The following is a 26,272-nucleotide window of genomic DNA, read 5'->3' as shown; positions in this document are numbered from 1 at the left end:
AAATGGGGCTGGCCAGTGCAGAGTGCAGATCTAAGGCCAGCTTCCTCCAAGCAGAATCAAAGGACAGAAAGAATGCTGTTGTCCTTTAGTCACATTTAAGTGCCTGTCTTTGGGAGCTACCTCCAAAGAATGCCTGCTTTCAGCATCTATCTGGTAAAGAAAACTTAACATGCAAATATCTTTAAAATAGACATTAATGTACAAAATAGGCATTTGTGGGCACAATAAAACCCATGTATTTCCTTCACAAATTGACTGAAACAAATTTTAGATTTACGAGCATACAGCCAACTACGGTTACACAACTTACCTGCCTCTCTTTCTTAGGCTTGCACCTTTTTGTTTACATTGAAATCAAAGGCCTTTTAACTTCACGCTCCATTTCAACTCTTCTTCCAGCGAGGTATTATTATTATTATTATTATTATTATTATTATTATTATTATTATTGAACAATGAATACTATCCTCATATCTTAATGACTAAACAAATATAAACTTAAAGACACCACACATTTTCTAACATGAAATCGGGTAAATCTCTTTCTTAATCTGGAGTAGTAACATTCTTTTCACCTGAGACTTGATTAGGAAATTTTTTATTAGAAGTTCATTACGTTGTTTTTTTACTTGATTCTATTGGTAACTGAAGAGTATGTTTAACTACCTCCATGTCCAGTCCTATGTATGCAGTGGTGTGCGGTGAACACATTTCATACCTGAGCTAAAAAGAAAAAGAAAAAGAAAAGAAACAGCATTCGCTGCCCCATCACATTACCATTTCCAAATTGATATTCACTGGCCTCACCATAACAGAAGCAACCGCAGATTTTAAACAATGTACTTTACATCGCACCGATACAGATAGGTCTTATGGTGATGATGGGATAGGAAAGGGCTTGGAGTTGGAAGGAAGCAGCCGTGGTGTTAAGGTACACCCACTCCCCCCAGCATTTGCCTGGTTTTAAAATGGGAAGCCATTTTTAGGACTGCCAGGATTGGGGTTCGAACCCACGATCTCCCAAATGCAAACTCACAGCTGCGCGACCAGAACTCGATTGACACTTTATAATTGTATAATCACGTTGTTTCAGAAATATACTCGGACTTACGTTTTTTCAAAACTTACAAAACTTAACCTAAACTGATTCAGCAAACTTTAGCAGGTATTTTGCTGTAGCCGCACTTTTACATTTTACTTGTTTACTGCGTGTAGATACGGCAATGGCAGACATGGGAAAGTACTCCTCACCACAAATACCAATGACATATTAAACAATTTGTTTGGCACAGATTAGTCTTGTGGCAATGATGGGATAGGAAAGGTTTAGGAGTGGGAAGGAAGCGACCATAAGTTTAATGAAGGTACAGCCTCAGCATTTGCCTGGTATGAAAATGGGAAACCACAAAAAACCATCTTCAGGGCTGCTGACAGTGGAGTTCGAACCCACTATCTCCTGGATGCAAGCTAACAGCGGCGCACCCCTAACCGCACAGCTAACTTGCCTGACGTTATATTAAAGAAGAATGCCACAAAACTCTCGAAAAGTTCACCTATAACCCAAGAACAACATTAGAAAAACCTAGCGAGCTGGCCGTGCGGTTAGGGCCATGTAGCTGTGAATCTGCATTCAGGAGATAGTGGATTCGAATCCTACCATCGGCAGCACTGAAGATTGTTTTCCGTGGTTTCTCATTTTCACACCAGGGAAATGCTGTGACTGTACCTTATTCAAAAGCCATGACCACTACCTTTCCTGTCCTAGTACTTTGCCATTCTTGCATCGCTAAAAACCTTCGATGTGTTTGTGTAACGTTAAACCTCTAACTAGCAACACTACAAAAATTCACCATCCCTACCACTATTAAAGGCAAACCCACACGTACACAACAAGAAAATACAAAATCATTGCATTTCACGCTTGGTTCTGTGTTCATGCTGGGCAACCTAAATATTTTTCCATGCATATTGTAAAACATCCTCTACAAATTACATGTAGTTAAGGAAGTATCCTGGGCTGGATACCTTAGTTAATATCAAAGAAATTCCTAAAAGGATAGGGTAGTCTAACTTTCAAAGATATATCTAAATAAATGTTAGAGAATATGTACTGTAGCAGTAAATTATGTATGACAATTTGTTAATTGGAATAAGCTTGTAACATTTTGAAAAGGAACAAAACTAGTGACATGTGATAGCCATGATTACAATAGTCGAATGGTCTCTCCCCTTGATTGGTGGTGATCCATGACTGGGTGGGGTTGTCTGTTTACTGCTTTAATCGGTTATATGTAGTAAATATACGAGGGTCGATTCATAAGTCATGGCAACTAATTTTTTTCTCGCGAACAGGAGACAACACGGAAAATCTAAGATATGCATTTGGAAATATAGGGCATGTACTTATGCATAGCGCCTGACTTCAGGAGATTCTCGTAGGAAAGTGACAAAACACAGGCCATTGGTAAACAATGTTTTATTATGGTACAGACAGCAAATACACAAGACTATATACAAAGGACACGTCTCCACTGTTACAGACCTTCGACCTTTGAAATAATCATCCAAGGTTTCCACTGTGCGTTGCCAGCGGTGGGGCAGGCAGAAATCGGCAGTTGATACTCTACCCCGTTTGAACGTCTCCACCCACCTCGCCACTGTTCTATAGGGCATGGCATGCACACCCAATGCTTTCCACAGCTCTGCATGGCACTGACGTGCATTTCTGCCATGGGGAACTGCTATTTTACTCTAATATAAAATCGCTGGAGCCTCCGTGGCTCAGACGGCAGCGTGTCGGCCTCTCACCGCTGGATACCGTGGTTCAAATCCCGGTTGTTCCATGTGAGATTTGTGCTAGACAAAGCAGAGTCGGGACAGGTTTTTCTCCGGGTACTCCGGTTTTCCCTGTCATCTTTCATTCCAGCAACACTCTCCATTCTCATTTCATAGCATCTATCAGTCATTAATAAATCACTTTGGGAGTGGCGACCCCATCGTACTAATAGCCTATATCTGCTTCATTCATTCCATCCCTGACCCGGTCATTGACTGGAAAACAGGTTGTAGGTTTTCATTTTTCATAAGATCGTTGCTCCTGCTTGTTGACTTTCAGTTTGTGATGCTGTCACTCACACACTGAACTTGGGGCCATGCTTAGACCCACACTGTTGTTTACATAAACCATCTAGTGGCATCATATGCAAGTAAATACCATACGTTTCCAAATACATATCTTAGATTTTCCGTGTTGTCTCCTGTTCGCGAGGAAAAAAAAAAAAGTTGCCATGACTTATGACTTGACTTACGTATGTTTGATATTTAGCACAAATTAGTAATGCTGGTTGCATATGGATGCAGTGGTTGCGGCGGGTAGACGTTCTCTCCCATGGTTGGTGGTTATCTGTGACTGGGGAGTGGGGGGGTCTCTTCCCAGTTTTCGTTCACTCATATGTAGCAGGAATATGTTTGGTGATTTCCTAAAACTAACAACATTAGTGGCATGTGATTGTGAAGATTGCAGTGGATGGGTGGTCTCTCCCACGGTTGGGGGTCATCCATGACTGACGGGGGGGGGGGGCTGTTAATTGTCTTTGTCCATTCATATGTAGTATAAATAAGGTTGTGTAATATGTATTGGGTGTGCAACATATATTAATATTAATGTAACATTTCAGGAATTGGAATATCTTGGGTTTTTATTTTTTGTAACATGTTCAACTAACTCCATGTAATAATTTAGATTACAATAAACGAATACGCTCTCCCCAGTTGGGTGAGAAGTGTATTCATCCATTCATTCAAAATATGCTCTACATGTGAGATCAATGAATATACCAATGGGAAGAACTCACTGAAATCCAACAAGTGGTAACTAGCGAGCAGAGCACAATGTTCCGATACAGACATTGCTGCCTCACACAGGGTTGTAGTGGAAACAGAAATAGGTTTCGGACTCACTCGTGAAAGGACAAAAGTAAATATGAACATCCGTGTAATGGGTTGTTTAGAAGGGCTTTGGGCCAATTAAAACAGGAAGATAATTGTTTTGAATTAGTTGTAAGTATTTATATGTCTCAATATACCTCTGTTTATTTTAAGAAAATGCAAAATCAGAAGGGCAAGAAAACTGCACACACAGCTGGAGCAAAATATTAGAATATATTGTGTTTTGTTAGCTTAACTCAATGGGTTGAACTATTTAAATTGGTTTTGTACGTTTTCACTGGATTCTATACCGAGACATATTTCCCACTAGCACTATCAATTAGTTATTATACATCTTAATAATATTCTAGAGTATCTGTTAATAATAATAATAATAATAATAATAATAATAATAATAATAATAATAATAATAATAATAATAATAATAATAATAATAATAATGCAAAACATGAATTAAGATGTCTTTCAATTATTCTGTTAATTTAAAAATAAAAGGTTCTGTCACACTGGAATATTTGTAAAACAGTGTAGGTAAAAATGCAGTTGGCTGTACTGATTAGATACGGAAGTTCTTCACTATGGGCCTTTTAAATAATGTGGGAGGTTTAAATCATTAACATATTATAAAACAAAGGAACTTCAGCCAAGTAAAAGGTAAATGGGTTTCAGACTGCGTTCCCACTCTCCAGATAGGTTTCAAACTCCATTCTGGTGTGTTCCGGCACCACTGCATCCCTGGCCTCACGTACGACTAATGAGTTTGTAGTGTGGGAGTCTATTATTCACTGACGCTGGCAGGTGAAGCGATCGGCCAGTCTTTTATGTTTATTACGTTGTGCATGTAATCTTAAATCAAACAACTTTGATTTTATTTCATACTAACAGCATTTGCAATATGCTTTAGTTTTGTTATTAGAAACAGGTTGAACCCACCCTTTAAATTCTGCCTAAGATTCCCACTTTAGTTTATACTGTTGTGTATACTTAGGGGGCATTTTCACTATTTATTAAAACTACACTTCTCACGATCACTTTCAGTCGTTTACTTCACTAATTCAGTAACATCACTGGTTTAAAATTGTCTCAATCTCTCAGCCAACCAGGACACTAACCAATGGAAGTCAAGAACTTACCAAGTGATGAACTGGTTGATATCCTGTAATGCTGGAATGTACTCCTGAAACCAGATTGTAATGAGTGATGTAATTAATAACCATTGCACCATTTCATCAAAGGGCACCTATAAGGTGAACATGCAGTACAATTCGTATATGAATATTTACAAAAATCCATTAATTACTAAAGAAAAACATTGTAACAAAAGATAGCCAAATTAGCTCCTAAAGTTTGGGACAGTCTGGTGCAAAAAGGAACTGGACAGGGATTAATAAAAATAATCATGGCAATGTAGGAGGAATGTTGTAGTTGCGTGCAAACACAAGTTAGCAGGACAAGTTGGTTCAAAATAACTAGTGGGCTGAGGCAGGGAAGTGTACTATCACCAATCCTGTTTACAATAGTAATGGAGGACATCATGAGAACAGCAAAAGCAGAATATAGAGGAAGAGAAATGAACATGTTGTTATTTGCAGATGATATTGTGATTTGGGAAGAAGGCGACAGGAAGGTTCAAGAATAGTTGGATGTGGTGAATGGGAAAATAGAAGAATGTGGGTTGAAAATAAGTGTAGAGAAGAGTAAAACCCTTGTTATGACTAGAGGGGAGAAAGAAGGGAAAGGTCAAATTAGACTTGCAGACAAGCCCCTGGAAGTAGTGGAAACATTTAAATATCTGGGGAGTGAATTAATGGAGAATGCTTGACTGAATGCTGAAATTAGTAAGAGGATTCAAGCTGGAAGCTGTTTCTATCATAGTGTAAGGAGCATGTTATGGGACAAAGATGTGCCAATGGAAGCAAAGGAAACTATGTACAAGATGTATTACATACCCATAACTATTTACAGGGCAGAAACTTGGACAATGACAAAGGAGGATAAGAGTTGAATACAGGCAGCCGAAATGATGTTCTTGAGGAGTATGATACAGAAGAGTAGAAGAGACAAAATAAGGAATGAGAAAACCCGGGAAGAAATTGGAGTGGAAAAAATGAATGATAGAATTGAGAAGAGTCGACTAAGATGGTCTGGGCACATAAAGTGAATGAGTGATGAAAGAATGCCAAAAAAAAAAAAAAAGTGATGCAAATGCAAATGCAAGGAAGGAGAGGCCGTGGACGACCATGATTGAGATGGACTGACACAATTCAACGCAATATTATAGGAAGAAACCTTGACTGGGACACAGTGTTGGAGGAGGAGTGGTGGAAAGACCGAAGAAATTGGAGAGGAACTATATTTGCTCGGCCGGCTACAGCTGGATAAAGGGAAATGATGATGATGAATGAAAATTTATAGCTAAAAATGTAGCTAATAGCTAAACTCACAAATTTGTAGGAAATGACTTAAAAAATTGCTAGAACTAGCTAGCAAATGGATTATTTATTTATTTATTTTGTATGGCAAAACAAGGATACATTATAAATACATGTAAATACAAATTTATATGGATATATTGGCAACACCGCTTCAAAATGCCCACTGTTACATTAGGGGTATGGACTCTGGATTAGAGTTCGGTCGTTCATAAACGAACAAGTTCATTTGAACGTTTTGTTTCTTAGAGCTGGTACGAGTTCTTTCAAATACTTTGAACGTGTCGTTCATGAGAGCACATTGCATAGGAAGCGCACATGAGTCGAATGCGAAAGCAGCACAAACGAACGACAAATTAAGTTTGTATGCGAGAAAGTCAATGGCAAGCCTTACTATGATGGTCACATCATAGCATATTATTTCCTTTCACGAGGAGGTGGTACATCTGAAAGCTTACCGGTCTCCCTATTCGTCCAGTGCAGATACCATTTCTTCACTGTGGCGGGATGGCAGCACCATTGCGCATTGTATAGCTGTTTTCTGCTCGTGTTCAGCGCTTCGAAGAGGATGATCATATTAAGTTCTCGGAATGTTGTACTGACCGGCTAGCTTTGTAACAGAGCGCATGTTTGATGGTTTGTTCGAGTACCATCGTATGCAAGATACGATCCACGATCCACATGATAGGGTGACTGATAATCTCACTCGTTTACCTTTTGAAACAATAATCACCATATATAATGAACGAATAATACTGTACTTGAGATAAGTGACTTGGAATTCAATTTCGAAAAATATCGTTCGCAGTCTGTCACCTCTGTAAATAACTGGTAAATAAATCTCTACAGAATAATGGTCACATGAATAGAATGTCAGGAACGTATGATACAACTAACTCACTTGGAGTGGAGTAGTGACACCATGTGATCACACGGTAACAGATGCAAAACTGTAATATTAGCAAATACTTTACTATGACAATACCGAACAACTTGCGATTTTCAGCAAGAGAGTCAATTGTGCTGCTACCTACATGGCATAGTGTGCCGAACTCTGCGATAGCATTGCGACTTGTATGATTCTTGGTACACTGGTGTGTTGTTTATCAGTGCATGTCACTAAATAGTCTTTCACTGCAGTGACGATGATGATTGTTGTTCAAAGGGGCCTAATATCTAGGTCATCGGCACAACACTGCAGTGATATTCCAAAAAAAGTTATGTGATGAACCAATTATGGTACCCAGCAAGATAATGACATGGTATAGTTTGCCATTCTTAGTTTTCCTTTTCTTATTGTTCCCCATTAGTCTTTCAGTTTTAACTTCTGCTTACATATCGACTAAGAATTGTTTCAGTAAGCTTTAAGAATTATGGGCGTCTTCTCTTATTATCAAAAGATATGGATAAAAATCAGCAGGGAGACCTGAGGTAAGGATATTGAGTACCCATCCTCTCCGCGGCAAAACGTAAGGGGATATTGCATAGCATCGTATGATCAGTGAATCTCACTAAATTTAAGTTTGTTATCGCAACTTTGCAATACAATATTCTGGTTTTCAAATGTTTGTCCAACAATAACAACTGCAACCTCGTTAGTATTAAGTGCAATAAAATGGCCTTGATGTTCACCTGCAATTAATGGTTTTCAGCAAAAGCACTTTCAATTGAAGTTTTCAACTCTCTGACATATGGTTTATGGTGTGTATCAATCGCTGCAAGGAAAGGATGAAATAATGTTTAAGACTTTTGATGTTGGCACATCTTTTATCTAACTCCCTGTTCTCATTTAGTACACAGGTGGAAAATGGAATCCCAACACCAAGAAGACATTAGTTTAAAGGAAGGCAATTTAGGCTAAGCAACTGTCTAGGTAATATTTTTAATTAATGTTTCCATGTCTTTGGTTCAAGTATGTGCAAGAAGACATGTTAATGGTTATGAATTTCATGTTTTTGGTCCGTATTGAACTGAGAATAATATATAAGTAATAATAATAACAACGTAAACGTTTCCACCTTTTCAATACCAAAATATATTCACAAAATTATAAATTACACGGTACTAGTTTCGACCCATCTAGGGGTCATCATCAGCCGTATTGGAGCAAAGATCACTTTTGGCGAAATCCTAAGAAAATGTTATTTTAAAGAATAACAAGTGAAATGAGATGAAATGAAATGAAATGGCATAGTGGTACATCAATAACCACTGCAGTCGTCATGATTTTGAATGCAAGCATTCATTGTGTCGTACAGGTGACTTATGTCATTTTGTGAGATAGACTTCCACGCCTGTTGAACCTGGTCAGTCAAATCAGCAATGGTTAATGCTGGTATTGGACGACACTTGATTCGTTGTCCCATATCTACTCAATGGGTGAAATGACTCATGATCTCGCAGACCAAGACAATTGGTGGACACTCTGTAGAGCATGTTGGGTGACATCAGCGTAATGAGGATGAGCGTTATCCTATTGAAAAACAACCCCTTGAAAACCGTGAATGAGAGTTGGGTAATCATCTAAAAAATGGTGGAAATTTATTTTTAATTTTATGATGAATGTGTGTGTTGTGAACAGTTGCATTCTTTATGATATGAGTAACCGACCAGCTATCACAGCTCATGGAAACAGACGGCTGAACTTCTGGCGCAACTTGGTGCAACAGCTGATCGGAACTTCATGTCTCGCAAATGTACGCATTGGCTGTCCATCCCCTAAATTAATTCATTCTCTTGTGAAGATACCTGGTCATGCCAAAGTGTTTGCTTTGTGTTTAAAATGAAAAATAAGGCAGCTTCTGGGAGAGGCAAACAAACAACATTCAAATGTAAGCAGTGCAATCTACTACTGTGCAGGACAGGGTGCTTTTTGGAATACTATCAGGAGCAAAATGTGGATATTCAAAATTAAGGTGAGTACACATTTATATGCACTAATCGTTTTGGAACGAAATTCTAAAGAAATTACACTCATATCTTTATTCGTATGACTTTAGTTATTTTCTTTTGAAGGGTGGTATTTATGTTGCTGTGCCTATTGGGATTTAAAGGACTCTGTCAGAAAACACGGTAATTACGGCCGGGCATTGGCCTTTAAATGGGTACGGCAAAGGGTTAAGACTCAAAATGGACATAGAATCCGTATTTTAAGTTTAATAGTTTCATAGTTTAATTGATGTATAATTTCTGCCAGATTATTTTATTAGCTTATCACCTTATTTTAAATGATAGTGGACTTTCTTTAGCTGCTTTCCTTCATTCATATTTTAATGTTTCTTAGTAATTTGGATCTTGCCAATTTGTATATTTTTAATTGTCAGTGGCTGAGTAGGTCGAAACTGGTACCAAATATATAACATCTATTTATTGATGTTCAACCTGTATTGAATAGGTGGACCCCATCCTCACTGAAATATTTACCGCATTTATAAAAAACACTCAAATAAAATATATTCACTTTCCTTAATTAGCTTATAAGAAACACTTGTGCCAAATTTCAGCCCGGTAGCTTTGTAGCAATGCGGAGGATTAGTGTTGAGTGAGCGACTAGGTTAGGGTTTTCACTTATACATATAAAAGATGAGCTCTCATAACTAGTAACACAGCAACACGGAATAGTTTACAAAATGTAAGAATGTGGATGAGGATGTTGAAATGTACCAAATTTCTAGCTTTGATATTTTTAATTTTTGAAAGCAAGCATTTTTACATTGATTTTGTGTAATAAATTACTTTTCCTCAAATAGGCATAAAACATTTTGTAGTTAAATAGCAAAAATTAACAGAAGTGTGATTATTTTTCTGAGAACCTAAAGTATACTGGCACAGGGGGACACCATGTTAAACAATCGAGGTGCATTTTGTTAATATATAAAGAGAACTTCATTATGGTAAGTCTGAAATTTCAAGTATTTAAACATAAATGTATATTACATTTCTAAATATTTTTTAGTGTGATTGATAACACCTGATTTCTTTTCAGGAATGAAACAATTTATTCTATTTTTAATTAATTTTCAGGTAGTTTGTAAATTTATTTATTTATAAATTAGCTTTGACAGTTTGAAGACCTTTATCAGTTACAATTAACCAATTTGAAACTGAAAAGAAATGGCTACAAATATCACAAGAAATGAGGATCATTTTTAATCTCAAGGTTTGCCAAGATTCCCCTCAATTATTTCCATCTTTTAGGAATACTTTCAGTGGAAATATCAGAACTGGATCACAGAAGTATCTTAATATTCACCAACAACCGCTTCAATTTAATACCCACTGAAATCGAGAGATAGGAAGAAATAAATTAAGAAGGGGCACACTACCTGGCCACATCGGTGTATCTACTTCTTGGGAATACAGTCAATGAAAATATGAGGAAAAAAGTTAAACACACAAATTTGTAACAGAAAATAAATAATATATTTGTTTTTAGACTATTTACATATTAAAACTAAAACAGTGAAGTTATTTTAGTTACCAGAGAAGTTCAGTATAAAGTAACCCCTCATTAGAATTGTCAGGGTTAAAGTATTTATGCACTAAATGTCCTTCAGTAAAGGCCTAAAATTACAAAGAAAAGAACTATTATAAGTTTTACATTTTTTTTACTTAGTAGAAAGGGAAATATTACTTAGATTAGTAATTGTCTTACTAATAATTGAATATATGTATGAATGTAAAAGGTATCTATGATATTTATGCCACCAGTACATGTTATGCCTGTCGTACACCACCAAATTTTTCTATTAATTCAATACTTCAAAGATTGTTCAATATTGTTGAAGGTTTGATGAGATTTGAAGAGATATTCCAAGGTTTGATAGCATTTTGTTTCAAATTTGAGAAAGGGAAGCAGAAGTTGTGGTTCCTGGACAGGCAGTGGGATATATTCTTAAAAAGAGGACAAATATGCAATAAAGCATCATTTACACAAGGAAAAGATTAAATGTGGTTACCTTCAACACAATTTTTGTAAAGTATTTACTGTCATTACATCATTACAGTATATTGTATTGCATTTACCCACATGAAGTAAATAAAACTCTAACTATGCAATGGAAATTCATATCTTATTACATGAAAACATTACAAATTCCATGTTGCTGTTTGAGTCATCAGTCCATAGACTGGTTTGCTGGAGCTCTCCATGTCACACTGTCCTTAGCTAACCTTTTCATTTCTACATAACCTTACTGTATTCATACCTTGATCTACCCCCAACGTTCTTAGCCCCTACACTTCCCTCAAAAACCAACTGAGTAAGTCCTGGGTGCCTTAAAAGGTGTCCTATCATTCTCTCTCTTGTTCTCATCAAATTTAGCCACATTGACCTCTTCTCACCAATGCGATTCAGTATCCCTTCATTTGTGATTCAATCTATCCATCTCACCTTCAGCATTCTTCTGTAGTACCACATATCTAAAGTTGCTATCCTCTTTCTTTCTGAACTAGTTATCATCCATGTTTCACTTCCTAATAAAAATAATATGCAAAGATAATTATAAATTGAATATTGCTAATAGCATTTACTTATAGGTTACTGTACGGTAATAACATAAAAGCTGTCCATTGGTTCGAGGTATTTCCCTTTCAATCTCCTTGTATGCTGAAATGTTCTTCTTTTTATTGTTTTATAGTAGTACTCTACAGAGTGTAATGAATACAAGCAGGGATATGCCTCATGCTTTGCAAATAATACACCCCAATGAAGACGACAAATCTATTTTTGCTGTTATGATGCCCAGCAAGATTCCATTGGTCAATTCTGTCAGACTTGAGAATTCTTTGATTGATTAAAACATCTAATTCACTTTCAAGACTTTCTAAGACTTCTAAAGTATTGCATGCAATTTGATAAGTAGCCTAAACATGTGAAGTTTTGAAAATTCTTGTAAAGTCTTCAACTTGACACAAATTTGATCGTGTATAACAGCCTTTACACTACATATTCAAGGGACAATTGTAAGCTGTGTAGAGTGTGCTTGTTGCACAGTAGCTGAAAGAGTGAAAGATAAAAGAACCCATGAAGGAATGCAAGGTTAAAAAAATCTTAAACCTAAGAAGAATTCATAAAAATTATGGAATAGAGGTAGAACTTCCGTGGCTCAGACGGCAGCGCGTCGGCCTCTCACTGCTGGATACTGTGGTTCAAATCCCGGTCACTACATGAGAGATTTGTGCTGGACAAAGCGGAGGCGGGACAGGTTTTTCTCCGGGTACTCCGGTTTTCCCTGTTATCTTTCATTCCAGCAACACTCTCCATTCTCATTTCATAGCATCTATCATCTCTCATTAATAAATCACTATGGGAGTGGCGACCCCATCGTACTAATAGCCTATATCTGCTTCATTCATTCCATCCCTGACCCGGTCATTGAGTGGAAAACAGGCTGTAGGTTTTCATTTTTTCAGAGGTAGAACTGAAGAAATAATCAGAAAATGAAACAGTGTTAAACATGGAACTCATACATAGCACCAGCTTCTAAATATGAAGCCTTAAGGTCCGCCAAGTGGCCAAATTTCTTCCCACAAGGTTTCAAGGAGCAAACTTGAGTTTTATGGGGTGTCATAGGTCTACTGAGATTACTGCTGTATTGGGAGGGCACAATTCATGTGACAAGCCATGAAGTCCTGATTGTCCTTGACTATGATGATTAAATCATTCCCAATACCGGCTCTTCCAATTCCAGTAATACAAGGAAATCTTCACTGTTTCATATGAACTAAAATATGTGCTCTCAAAGTATTCTTTACCTTGAATGCCTTACCACAAATTGCACAAGAATATGGCGTATCATCAGCATGTATCACGGAATGTTTTTGCAGACGATCCTTACTTCTAAACGCTTTACCACACTCAGTACATGGAAAATTCAAGGCATCACTGTGAACAAATTTATGCCTGGTCAAATCGGAAAGCTTTGAAAATGCTTTACCGCAAGTAGTACACTTGTGTGGTTTAAACCCTGTATGAATGGACTTGTGAACTTTAAGACTGAATCCATGGGTAAACGCTCTGAAACAGATTTTACAATGGTATGGTTTCCCACCGGCATTGGTAGCAATGTGAGCTTTCAATAAACCCTTCGTCCTGAACACTATTTCACAGATAGAGCATGGAAAGGATCCGCTTTCTGTATGTAAATTCTGATGTTTACGCAAGTTAGATGGCCTCCTGAAATTTTTACCGCAGAAGGAACATATAAACGGCCTCTTATCGGAATGTGTTAATAGATGTGTTTTAAGAGTACTTTGTTGGGAAAACGAGGTATCGCATATGGTACAATGGTATGGCCTCTCTCCGGTATGAGTCAGCAAATGGCGCTTGAGATTGCTTCTTCGATTGAACTTTTTTTGACAGTTACTACAAGAATGCACTGTTCCTTCAGTCAATACTGCACCATTCTCCACACTGAAATATATATATATAAAAGTTTTTACCACTTCTTAGGAACAACAGTTCAAAATGAAATGCAGGAAAATTGATATGGAGTGATCCTATCTCAACATAACTTTATTATTTAATTATTGGTAAAATATTCCCAGAATAAAGAAAAACACTACAGAATACCTACAGATTGTTATTGCATATAATTACTTACTGGTATTCCACTCTAGATGATTTGAATGAAATGAAATATATTCAGGCTAACAAGCATGAGACTTGAATATGCAAATGGCATTTTTGAGTAATGTTACAGCAAAAGGATACACAATAGTTGTCAAACAGTCTGGGATTGTCCTGCTGAAGAAAACATTCAGCAAGTGATGTTTACAAGGGGAAAGCAAAGCCAGTGGGTATCAAGATTAACAGAAAGCATTGGACATTATGTCATCAACTTTATAAAAAATGCACATATAAAAAAATAATACTTGTTAGAGCGATTTCAATTTGGGTATTGAGTGACATGTAAAAAAACCACAACTGCTCATCACTATCTGCTTTGGCAGATGGCAGGCACTAGACAAAGCTGCCTCCTCCCGGTTCACATGAAAAATGATCCTTTTTAACATACTTTAACCTCTCATTGGCCAGAGTCCACTTTCTCTATGATAGCCAGTAAATGATCAGCAGGCTAGCAGAGACAGTAACCCCATGAAAGGGGTAATCTTGTCTTTAGATATATATAAATCAGTGAATATTAACAAAACTGACCACACGACATCACAGTGCTTGACTTCTGGCAAGTGATGTCATGCTAATTATATTTCCAAGGTAAATGACCCATAAAAAAACCCTATGGTGCAGCATCCTGGAAGGGCCTTGGTGAAACAAGTCAGTGCTGTTCAGCCCAAAAACCTGTCGGTTTGAAGTGTCATGTGGTTGGCACAACAAATTCTCTCAGCCATTATTCGTGACGTCCTAGACGGGGAATGCTATTTTACTGTCAAATGGCTCCCCAACTGTAGGCTGAGTAAACCTCAATCCAGCCCTCAGACCCATGTAACTATCACTGACCTGGCCAGAAGTCGAAAATGGGGCCTCCAAATAAGAGGCAGGCAAGCTACACCATGTGGTTAGTCCCAGGTAAATGACCTGATGAATATTAATAAAATAAAGATATTTGTAGAGGAAGTTTTGAGTGTATCCCATAGGTTCTACACAAAAAATTGCTTCTATACTGCACTATAAAGCAGTCAAACACAGTAAAAATTCTTCACATGTGCTTTGTTGCAGCTGTTTCACGAATCACAGCAATACAATTTTTTCTACTCCCCATTCAACATTGACTGTGTGGCAGCACATTTTCAACTCTTTCCTTTGTAGAAATAGAAGGCTGTTATTCTTTTGCGATTACCATTTAAAGGTAAACTATGATATTATATGCACCCCCATAAAGTAGAGAAAGAACTTATGGCACAACTAGGTATATATTACACAGCCTACACAGTAAAAAGATCAGATGTTAGTAAAGCAGTTTGTACTACTGTACTCTTAAGACTGTGCTTGAATGTGAAACAATATGCAGAACATTGAAATTGTGGAGCAATATGAAGACTGGGTGATGAATTACTGCATTTACACTTTTGCATGAACATTTTACATTATCATGTGCTTTTGGTATTATAATTTCATGACATCAAAATTTGGTTGCAATTATCGACAGGAGTGTGAGAAATTATTTTTTAACTTGTTTTGTGCTTGCAATATGAATTTTACAGCTTTGCTGAAACATCTAGCTGATACTGCAAAATCTGTTAAACAGAAACATGCACTTAATGGAACACTTTACATGTCCTTTGATTTAGATATAAAATACAATGCATACCATACTGGACCGAGTGGAAAATAAAGCCAAAATATGCCCTCAAATGGAAAATTTTAAATCTTCCTGGTTCAGCAGTATAATGAGGTCTGCATAGTCTGGGTGGGTTACCTAGTTAAGATAATGAAGTATACTATATGAGCAGAGTCTCAATGCTGAGTGTTGAGTAGCAGTAAATAACTCCACTCCCTCAATGTACCATATCTGGTGGATGAGTACCTTTAGATAGGAAATTCCACTTACATCTGTATAGCAGTATATGTCTTCATGTAGGGGACAGTTGCATCTCCTTGATACACAGTAGCAGTACAGGAGAATATCTGAGGTTGATGATCACTTTGGTGATATTTGCAAAGACACTGCATAGGAAAAGGTAATGGTAAGCCACAAGTATATAAACGGCCTGAAGAGAGAGGACAGTTCCCTGGGGCAATACAATGTTGGACACTCTTTTCAATGGTTCTAAATATGGAGGTCCCATACATGGTTTCACGGAGTTGTTTTGGAATGATAAAAAAGAGTTCTATAGGACTCTGCTGACTTCCAGTATCAGAAATAAAACAGATGGCAGATAAACTCAACAGTGGACTCAAGGGCAGTATTTGGGTATCAGAACAATCTGGCTTAGCATCATGTAGCAACAACCTATCGAACTCCTGCTGAACCAATCTGATCATGAAAGCACAACACATCAGAAGAAAGAAACTGGACAGGTGGCATCCCCATAAAAGTCAGACACATGATAGGATGCCTTACCAAGAAAGTAAGGCTCTGGATAGGTCAACCCCCACCAAAAGCCCAAGGGAGGACATGGAAAGGCAGCAAGCATGGTACCAAAGCAGAGAAGCAGCACTGAATATAAGCACAATTTCTGGCAAAAAATATGAGCCAAATTATGTTCTGGCAGGCAAAATTGTCTTACAACAGTGAAATAAACCTGCCAAATGGCATCAGCATAATTCTTGCCCAACACATCATCAAAGAGTGATTTCAATCAAGAGGATAAGATAATGACTGATGATCGTGAAGCTTGCAGTGGACAAAGATACCTGTCAATGTGATCTCTGCATAACCTCTCAAGCTGGCTGAAGTAAGATCATCAAGCAGTTCTGGGAAGACTATGAACATTTGTTGCAAAAGCTACCACCAGATGAGCACATCACATGGGGTGACCTGAATGGCCATGCAGGACGGACCATCAAGGACTACCTTAATATCATGGAGGCTACACTTTCAGAAGAGGAAATGACCAGGGAAAGAAGATGCAGCTCATATCAGCATAATAATTGTCAGCAGTGAACAGTTATTTTCAGAAGAAGGATGAACAGCTTGTCGAATATAATTTCCAATTAATCATACCACGTTCAAGGTGGACAGAAAGAATGCATCACTGTAGCAACATCATTTATATTCTTTGCAATCACAACTGGATCAAAGAGTTTGTTGCCTGCAAAGTCATTCCAGGTTAACCACATATCACAATGGAGATTTAAAAAAATTAATTTCGTGTGGCTATTTCTAGCCGAATGCAGCCCTTGTAAGGCAGACCCTCCGATGAGGGTGGGCGGCATCTGCCATGTGTAGGTAACTGCATGTTGTTGTGGAGGAGTGTTATGAGTGGTGTGTGAGTTGCAGGGATGTTGGGGACAGCACAAACACCCAGCCCGCGGGTCATTGGAATTAACCAATGAAGGTTAAAATCCCCAACCCGGCCGGGAATCAAACCCGGGACCCTCTGAACCGAAGGCTAATATGCTGACCATTCGGCCAACGAGTCAGACACAATGGAGGTTTAATTTCTGATCAGTAAGTTAAAGTTACGACGTCTGTATAATGAAGTCACCCTGGCGAAGAAGATCAAATGATTTAAGCCAAGAGAGAAACAATCATCCAATCATCCAATCAGCCAATCATTGATGACATCTAGGACTATAGTGTCTAGGATCTGTGGGCAAATTACGTTGACAGCCCCATCATATATGGCAATATTTCCAGAGTTACTGTAACAAGAAATCAAGGCCGTATATGGGGTTCTGAAAAGAGAGACTGAAGATCGTGAAGGAGACAAGGTGGTGAGAAACAGGAACAGGCAGAAGGGACCATAGCTGATGTACAATGCCACTACGGATGGGAATACTTCAATGAGTTGCTCAATGAGGAATTCCCATGGAATGTACCAATTTAACAGCTCTTTGTTCAAAGACCTATACAAAAGACCACCCCTGTTGAATTCCAAGCAGCAATGTCAAAGATGAAAAATGGCAAAGCAGTAAGGCCAGATGACATTCCAGCTGAGCTAAGGAAGTTTCTAGGTGCACAAGGAAATGCCTGGCTGACTTATAAAACACCTTTACTAGCGCACACAAGCCACAGTGTCCATCTTCAAGCAGGAGGGTGACATCGGACAATGTCGGAACTAAGGACGCATCCAATTCACTTCGTACACCTTCAAAATTTGATGGTGTATCATTCTAAATATAAACACCAACAAAGGAAGCAATTCAAACTCTCTACATCTTGATGGAGAAGCAATATGTACTATGTAAGAAACCCCATAGGGTCATCAACCTGGAGAAAGCTTCTGACACATTGCCAGAGAGATCTTCTGGGCAATGTTGCAATGCCAAAACATCCCTGAGGTGATGTGAGGCTGATTCATGAGATGTGCAATTGTCCATCAACCAGAGTGAAAGCTAGTTCATGTGTCTCTGAAAGTTTTCCTGTTGAAGTCAGTATGCATAACTGAGTGGTACCGAGTCCATTTCTGTTCAACAGTGTCATTAACCACTTGACAGAACAGCTGATGCCAGAACTATAATCGATCTTGTTATACACGAATGATATCATTCTGGTCAGTGAAATGTGTGAAGTGAAGAGGCTGAGGCATCCCAAGTGAAATGAAGTTAACACTGGGAAGAAAAGGACTTAGGATCATCTGTAAGAAGGTAGAATATATGTTCTACAACATTGCAGAGGTAGAAATGCTTGGCCCATACAACACTGTTTTCCTGATAGGTTCTCATTACCACCCATGCCACAATCGACGATATTGTCATGCATCACATCAATATTGGTTGGACAAATGGGAATCACTGATAGGTGTTTTGTGTGACAGACGGAAGTGCATAAACCTTAAAGGGGAAGTTTACACGATGGCTTTCAGACCTGCCCCCATGCATGGCTATGAATGCTCGCCAAGGTAGAAGAAGAACGATCAATAAATGCACATCACAGAGAAGTGAATGCTGCGGAGGTCCGCAGGTGTTACTCAAACCAACCGAGTGCGTAATGAGCACTTGCGAGGATAATTTGGAATCACTGCCATCAGTGAGGAACCGGAGGAGAGACAACTCCACTGGTATGGACACATCAAGCAGCATGAGAAAGATAATCCTGTACAAAATGCTCTTTCCATCGCAGAACCAAGGAGAGCCCTATGATACTCAAGAGCAACATGGTGACACTGGCGTAGCCAAGGCGGGGGGGGGGCAGTGGAGCCGGGCCCCCCAAAAAATATTTCCTGAAACTAGAGCGACGATCAGCCGTTGTTTTACGTACGGTACGAACAACTTAAAAACTTACGCCGAAATGTTAAATTAACGTAGCGACAAAAAATCTACTAGCAATGCTCAATAGGTATAATCATAATTCTCCATATTTGTACTGCTTGAATGAAAGGAAAACACTTAGGATTGTGATGCGCGGGGATATTTCCCTGTAGAGGCCTCAGTATTGGGAATGTAACCATGTATTGACAAATGTCAAGACACAAGGAAAAGGAAAAAAAAAAAAAAAAAGAAATGAAATGGTGTATGGCTTTTAGTGTCGGAGGGTCTGAGGGCAACTTCGGCTCGCCAGATGCAGGTCTTTTGATTTGACTCCCGTAGGCAATCTGCGCGTCGTAATGAGGATGAAGTGATGGTGAAGACGACACATACACCCAGCCCCCGTGCCAGCGAAATTAACCAATTAAGTTTAAAATTCCCGACCCTGCCGGGAGTCGAATCCGGGACCCCTGTGGCCAAAGGCCAGCACGCTAACCATTTAGCGATGGAGCCGGATGGAAAAAGGGCAATTACCATGGGATTACCCAGTTGGGGCCGGAACGTGACCACCGAGATAACTGGGGCCACGGCCAGAAACAGCTGCAAGCTTACAACATAGTGTCAGATTTTGCACATCGGTTCTAGGAAGCAACAATGTCCTAGGGATCCTCGGGTTGTACTGAGGTTGAGAGATGTGCTGTGTTTAAGTTGCAGCGTTGGAAAGACTGTGACCGGATTTTGAGCTGCACGTCAGTTCCCCATTTTGTGCCATATAAGTATTTTTTTAAGGTCATTTCGTCACTGAGAAGCTAAAAATATGTACAACCGCGGTAAGTTATGAAAATGTTTGTTAAAAATTCTAACAGTAGCAAGACAATCGCGGATGCGTGCTTAAGTTCGATATGTAGGCCTATATATTTTGTCAAATGCCCGGGGACTGATTGGAACCTCAAATTGCACCATCAAAAGTGAGGGTAAATATTTTGCAATTGGCGGGCGTGATAACTCAGTTCCAATGGTTCTATCTTCTCATCACGACGGCCCAGGCTTGAATCGCAGTCGATGCATGAAATATTTTTTAAATGGAAGTCACGCTGTATTGATATGGATTCTACGTAAAACACTAGATCTCGTCCCTTACCTTTCTTTATATTTTTGAGGCATAACCGCGTCATTTATGGTGGTGTATTTTTGAGTATCGAACCATTCTTTAGGCTTAACTTCTACATTAAATGCTGAGTGGATTCAGTGGCGCACCCACGAAATAATTTCAGTGGGTGGGGTGTAAGTCGAGGCCAGTAGCGTGGATAGAACTTTCCCTTGGAAGGGGTTGTGAAAAGGTTTCTTTAATTTTTGATTTAGAATTTGCTTTAAGTCGCACCGTAGGTCTTATGGCGACGATGGGGAAGGAAAGGGCTAAGAGTGGGAAGGAATAGGCCGTGGCCTTAATTAAGGTACAGCCCCAGGATTTGCCTGGTGTGAAAATGGGAAACCACGGAAAACCATCTTTAGGGCTGCCGACAGTGGGATTTGAACCCACTATCTCCCGGATGCAAGCACACAGCTGTGCGCCCCTAACAGCACGGCCAACTCGCCCTGTGGATATGAAAAAAAGCCGGCCCTACCGAGTGCGGTGAAGGATCTTCAGTAGATATTGATGGTTTTGATTGTTACCATGTACAATCATAGCTTCTGTACTCTTAACATAAACCGGCTGCATTATTGAAACTGTTCGCAAAATTGATAATATCGTTCTTCGTTTGTAAGGAAGTAGAATTTTAATTTGTCTTCTTAAAAAAAAGGAACCACTATGGTACTACACCCCATGAAGGTGACTACCTTCCAGGTCATAGATATTTCGATTTCGGGAGACTCAAGGCCAACACTACTGCGCCCACAAGCAAGGTTGTGTCTTCCCCATTCCATGCCTTTCTTAACTCTGTCAGTGCCAGGAATCGAATGCAGGATGCCTTATTTCAAATTCTAAAATAAGGAGACCTAAAAGTAACCAACCGGCCCCGCGGTGTAGGGGTAGCGTGCCTGCCTTTTACCGGAGGCCCCGGGATCGATTCCCGGGCAGGCCAGGGAGTTTTACCTGGATCTGAGGGCTGGTTCGAGGTACACTCAGCCCACGTGTTTATAATTGAGGAGCTATCTGACGGTGAGATGGCAGCTTCGGTCTAGAAAGCCAAGAATAACGGAGGAGAAGATTCGTTGTGCTGACCACATGACAACTCATAATCTGCAGGCCTCCAGGCTGAACAGTGGTCGCTTGGTAGGCGATGGTCCTTCGACGCTGTTACGCCATGGAGTTTGGTTTGGAAAAATGAACAGAGAAGGAAGCGACACCCCTGCAAGGCTCTTTAGCTTCGAGCTAATTTTTCTGTCTGGCCTCCTGCATTTAGGACAGTTGGAAAACGTACGCCGTAATAAATGCTCCTCATAAAACCTTTGTAAAAATACTAACGGCATCTATTTATAACAATATTCACAAACGCTTCCTTTTCATGTGGCTCAGTTGGATGAGTCGCTGTCCTTCTGAGTCCGATTTCGCAGGTTCAAATCCCGGCTTGGGTCGGTGGCCCTTACAACGGTGTTGAAATGGCAACAGCTCCGTGTCGTTGGTTATGGCGCGTTAATAAAAATTATACATACGAACTGTAACTTTATACTACTATATTCTGTATCCCAGGCTTGCGAGGGAAACTGTTTAACAACAGATAGGTCTTACGGCGACGGTGGGATAGGAAAGGCCTAGGAGTGGGAAGGAAATGGCCGAGACCTTAATTAAGGTACAGCCCCAGCATTTGCTTGGTGTGAAAATGGGAAACCATGGGGAGCCATTTTCAGGACTGCCGACAGTGGGGTTCGAATCCACTATCTCCCGTATGCAAGCTCACAGCTGCGCGGCCCTAACCGCGAGGGAAACTAATAGGACATGGGAAACCCTAGCAAGCATACGTTGTGGTGTGAAATTTTTCTTTACCAACTAACAAAATATATATACCCATACGCTTTACATTCTATATTTATTTATTTATTTATTTAATTTAATTTATTTATTAGTGCCTTCTGTACAGTGGCAAAGTTAGGGCTCCAGGTCCTCTCGTATACTTAACCACATACTAATCAGAATATTAAATAAAATACTGAGACACTTAAAATAGTTAAAACTACATAAATTAATAGAATTGAAAATAAATAGAATTGAAAATAAATTTAAATATAATACTAACTAAACTAATATTAAAACTAATTTATATTAAAAACTCTTAAAAATTACTTATCCTCAGGCACGCACACATTCATATTCAGTCATTAAGTCAGCTGTCCTCAGCAGGTAGTCGTGGCAGGTGACCTTAAATCGTGATTTTAAAAAAGCTACTTTCTCTGACCTGAGCTGGCAGGGAATTCCATAATCTGGCGACAGTCGCCAGAAATGATCTATTAACTTTATTTGTGGGGCGCTGTGGAATCGAAAGAATGAATCTAGAACGTGTATTTAAGTAGTGAAATGATGATAAAAAGATGAATTTAGGAGAAATATACAGTGGCTGACTTTCAGCTACCACTCTGATCACCATTGTTAAAGTGTGTAGCTGCCGACGTTTATCAGACATCAGCCATGAGACAGCCCGATAGTATAGGGTGATATGAACATCGTACCCGATATTGTAAATAAATCGCTGGCAGGAATTCAGTGCTCGTTGGAGTTTACGTGTTTCTTCTCTCGTTATGTCAACTAAAACAATGTCACAATAATCAAGAATAGGGAGACTGAGTGTCTGTATGAGTTTGGCCTGTAGCTCAAATGGAAATACATCCCTCTGCTGTTTAAGAGGGTGAAGCACTCCAAAAATCTTTTTATGTATTTCTTTCGTGTAATCAGAACAATCGACTGTTTCATTCATCATTACGCCGAGATTTTTAACCTTCTTACTCTAGGGAATAATGTTACCATTCAGTAGGATAGGTGGGATTGTGACATTGTTTGAGCAGCTCTGTAATTTTCGTGTTCCAATTATGTTTGCCTGAGATTTTGTGCAGTTTAGTATAAGAGAGTTTCGTTGTGCATATATATTAGTCGTTGGAGGTCATTGTTAATATCTTGTCTTGCAATGTCGATATATTTGAAGATCGTCAGCATGGAGGTGGTGTGTGTTATTTCCTGTCACAGATGGTATGTCATTGATATAAATACAGAAAATTAGAGGTCCTGGAATACTGCCCTGTGGGGCAACACTAAGTTTCATTTTCCATTTAGAGGCCTTGTTGTTTACTGTTACACGGTGTTGACGGTTACTCAAGAAAGAACTAAAAACCTTAAGCGCAGCCAGGTCGATATTTAGCAGTTTCATTTTCCTTATCATAGTAGGAATTACTATAGTGTCAAAGGCACTACTGAAGTCAAGAAGGATAAGTATAGTGAGCAGTCGTTTGTCCATAGCGTTTCTAATGTCTTCAGTAACCTTCAAAAGTGCTGTTGCGGTACTGTGACCTGTCTTAAATCCAGATTGTAAAGGGTCGAAAAGAGCATTTTGATTTAGGTATTCCAGAACTTGCTCGTATACTAAACGTTCAAAGGCTTTAGAAAGCGCAGGGAGTATAGACATAGGACGATAGTCAGAGGGTGATTGTGGGTTTAAACTCTTTGGTACCGGTATAATATTGGCTGTTTTCCAGACAGTAGGGAAATTTCTGTTCAGTAAACAGTAGTTCAGTATGTGCGTCAGTAGTATAGGCAGGACAGCACCCATAATGTTATGTATAAAAGTAATAGAAATATCATCTACACCTGTAGCCTTTGATTTAATGGAATGCAAAGCCTTTTCAACCTGATTTTCTGTGACACTGTGAAATGTGAATGGTGGATTGGCTGGAGGGGAGGGCGGTGAGTCGGTGCAGTTAATAAGGGTAGGTTGAATATTTATTCTACTAAAGTAATCGTTCAGTTCGTCAAGTGGAATGTCAGAAGTCGTCTGTCTCGGTTGATGTTTTCCTATTCACAGAGCTCTAAGTTGGTCCCATGCACAATTAGAATTTAAGTTGTTAGCTAAATTCTGGAAATATATACATTTCTTATTTCTGATTAACTGCTTTGTGCGATGTTTTAAGATCCGGTAAGGTTCGAAGTCTGTGTCATCTAGGGTTTGTTTATAATATCGAAATAACGAGTCATGGTGGGCCATCATTCTCTTGGCTTCAACATCTATCCATGGACAAGAAGGGCGAGAAACCTGTATTCGACGTGTGTTTGTGTGTGTGTGTATTTCTTTGCCGCATTATTTGTATAAAAAATCACTTCTTTATTGCTTATCACATGACCATTATTATAATAACATTACCGTATCTATTCTAAACCAGAATATTGCATCTTTACTCACACTGTTTATTCTTGCATTCATTTCACTTGTACTCAGAATATATGAAATGCTGCAGTTATGTTGGGATGGGAGTAACAGAGGTACCCGGGGGTGGGGGGTGGGGGGGGGCGAGGGGTTATCGTCCAAGGAGTCCAGACACCCCAGGAGTTTTAATGAATCTACTTTTATTAAGCATTCTATATATATCGTATATTAATATTAGCTTCCGGAGTCCGACTCATTGGCTGAATGATCAGTGTTGAGGCCTTCAGTTCAGAGGGACCCAGGTTCGATTCCTGGCCGGGTCAATGATTTCAATCGCACCTGATTAATTCTTCTGGCTCGGGGACTAGGCGTTTGTCCCAACACTTTCCTCTTCATATTCAGACAACATACTACACTACCAACTACCAAAGAAACACACAACAGTGATTACACCCTTTCATATAGGGTTGGCGTCGGGAAGGACATCCGGGCATAAAACAGGGCCAAATCCACAAGTGCTGCACAGTTCGCACCCGCGTCCCCACAGATGTGGGAAAAGCTGGGGGTGGGGGGGGGTGGAAGAAGAAGATTACTATTAGCTTCCGGAATCTGCACAAATCCACCACTTTTACTTGGATCCAAGGACAATAATTTCCTTTTTAGGTATTCTGCACTACCCAAACTCTGGAAGTTTGGACACCTATCAAAATAAAATTCTGGATGAATGGGCCCCCCCTGAACTGAAATCCTGGCTACGCTACTGTATGGTGATGACTAACTGAAACCACCTTGAGGAGAAAGGATATCCCTTTTTCATGTCCCACATAGCAGGCACATATATGGCCAGGGGAAAAATGGAGATACTATGTGATGACATCCGGAGAGCAGCTAGGACTTCCTAGCCCAGTGAAAAAAACTATGTCAAATTGTCTCACTTCTCCCTACCTTGTAAGTGTCTCTACGATGCCCCTACCAGCTTTGACAATTTTCCCCATAATTGCATAATCTTTGGTGACAATATTTGAGGATTCAACCAGCCTCACTGAAGACTTAACAGATGGTCTGTGGTGCAAGGGCTGGTACATCACTTCTTCCTCAGTCCTTTCACTTTGGGGATTAACTGCTGGTTACTACCTTCCACTGACTGGAGCATCTACTTCGCTTTCCATCTGGTGTTTGACTACAAATAACCCATTAGTCATTTTCAGAATTAATCTTCTTAGATTCAATAGTTATCACTTTGGGAAAAAAAAGAAGTCACTGTTTTTGAGAATATTTCACTGTGCATTGACTGAAGACCTATCAACCATCAGAAGTTTAAAGCTATTGGAATATGCCCTATAACAGAATAATTCAGAGACATGTTCAATGCAATTTCTAAGGTTAAAGTTTTAGTGGAAAGCAATCAATTTAATGTATTCTGTTAATATTCATCATGTTTTCAAGTGCCTAGTGCAAAAGAAAATAGAGAATGAACATAGGTTTCATTTTATATTCAAGTTTTGGTCATAATACAAACTGAATAGTAATTAGTTTTAGGGCAAAACTTAAAATTCATCAATATAAACCCAAAGTTATGGCAACTAATGCTCATTAGTTTATTAACATTCTTGATGAAAATAACCTCATGGTGAAACATTATTCCATGGTCTTTTTCTTCCATTAATGCTTATAATGTATTACAAAACTGAATCATCTTGTGTACAAATGCAACCTTTAATCTGAAACTC

At 39.1% G+C, this 26,272-nt stretch overlaps 1 protein-coding gene across 3 annotated transcripts in view; it reads right to left on the bottom strand.

The window, feature by feature from the left end:
- Window positions 1-4,975: 4,975 nt before the first annotated feature.
- The window catches only part of LOC136881944 (zinc finger protein 675-like), a 45,650-nt gene continuing 24,353 nt past the window's right edge, over window positions 4,976-26,272 (bottom strand). For 2 of the 3 annotated variants that reach the window (XM_068229406.1, XM_068229405.1), the window contains exon 5: window positions 10,892-13,794. In XM_068229406.1, coding sequence (XP_068085507.1) covers window positions 13,089-13,794 — 706 coding nt within the window. In that variant the 3' untranslated portion in view covers window positions 10,892-13,088. Of the gene's footprint in view, window positions 5,126-10,891; window positions 13,795-26,272 lie in introns of those variants that run through there. The other variant, XM_068229407.1, reaches the window with a different exon arrangement.

The sequence above is a fragment of the Anabrus simplex genome, chromosome 10, assembly GCF_040414725.1.
Source record: "Anabrus simplex isolate iqAnaSimp1 chromosome 10, ASM4041472v1, whole genome shotgun sequence".
NCBI classification, from domain to species: Eukaryota; Metazoa; Arthropoda; class Insecta; order Orthoptera; family Tettigoniidae; genus Anabrus; species Anabrus simplex.
Note: the sequence above shows the minus strand (reverse complement) of the source record. Positions and strands in the feature narration are given on the sequence as shown.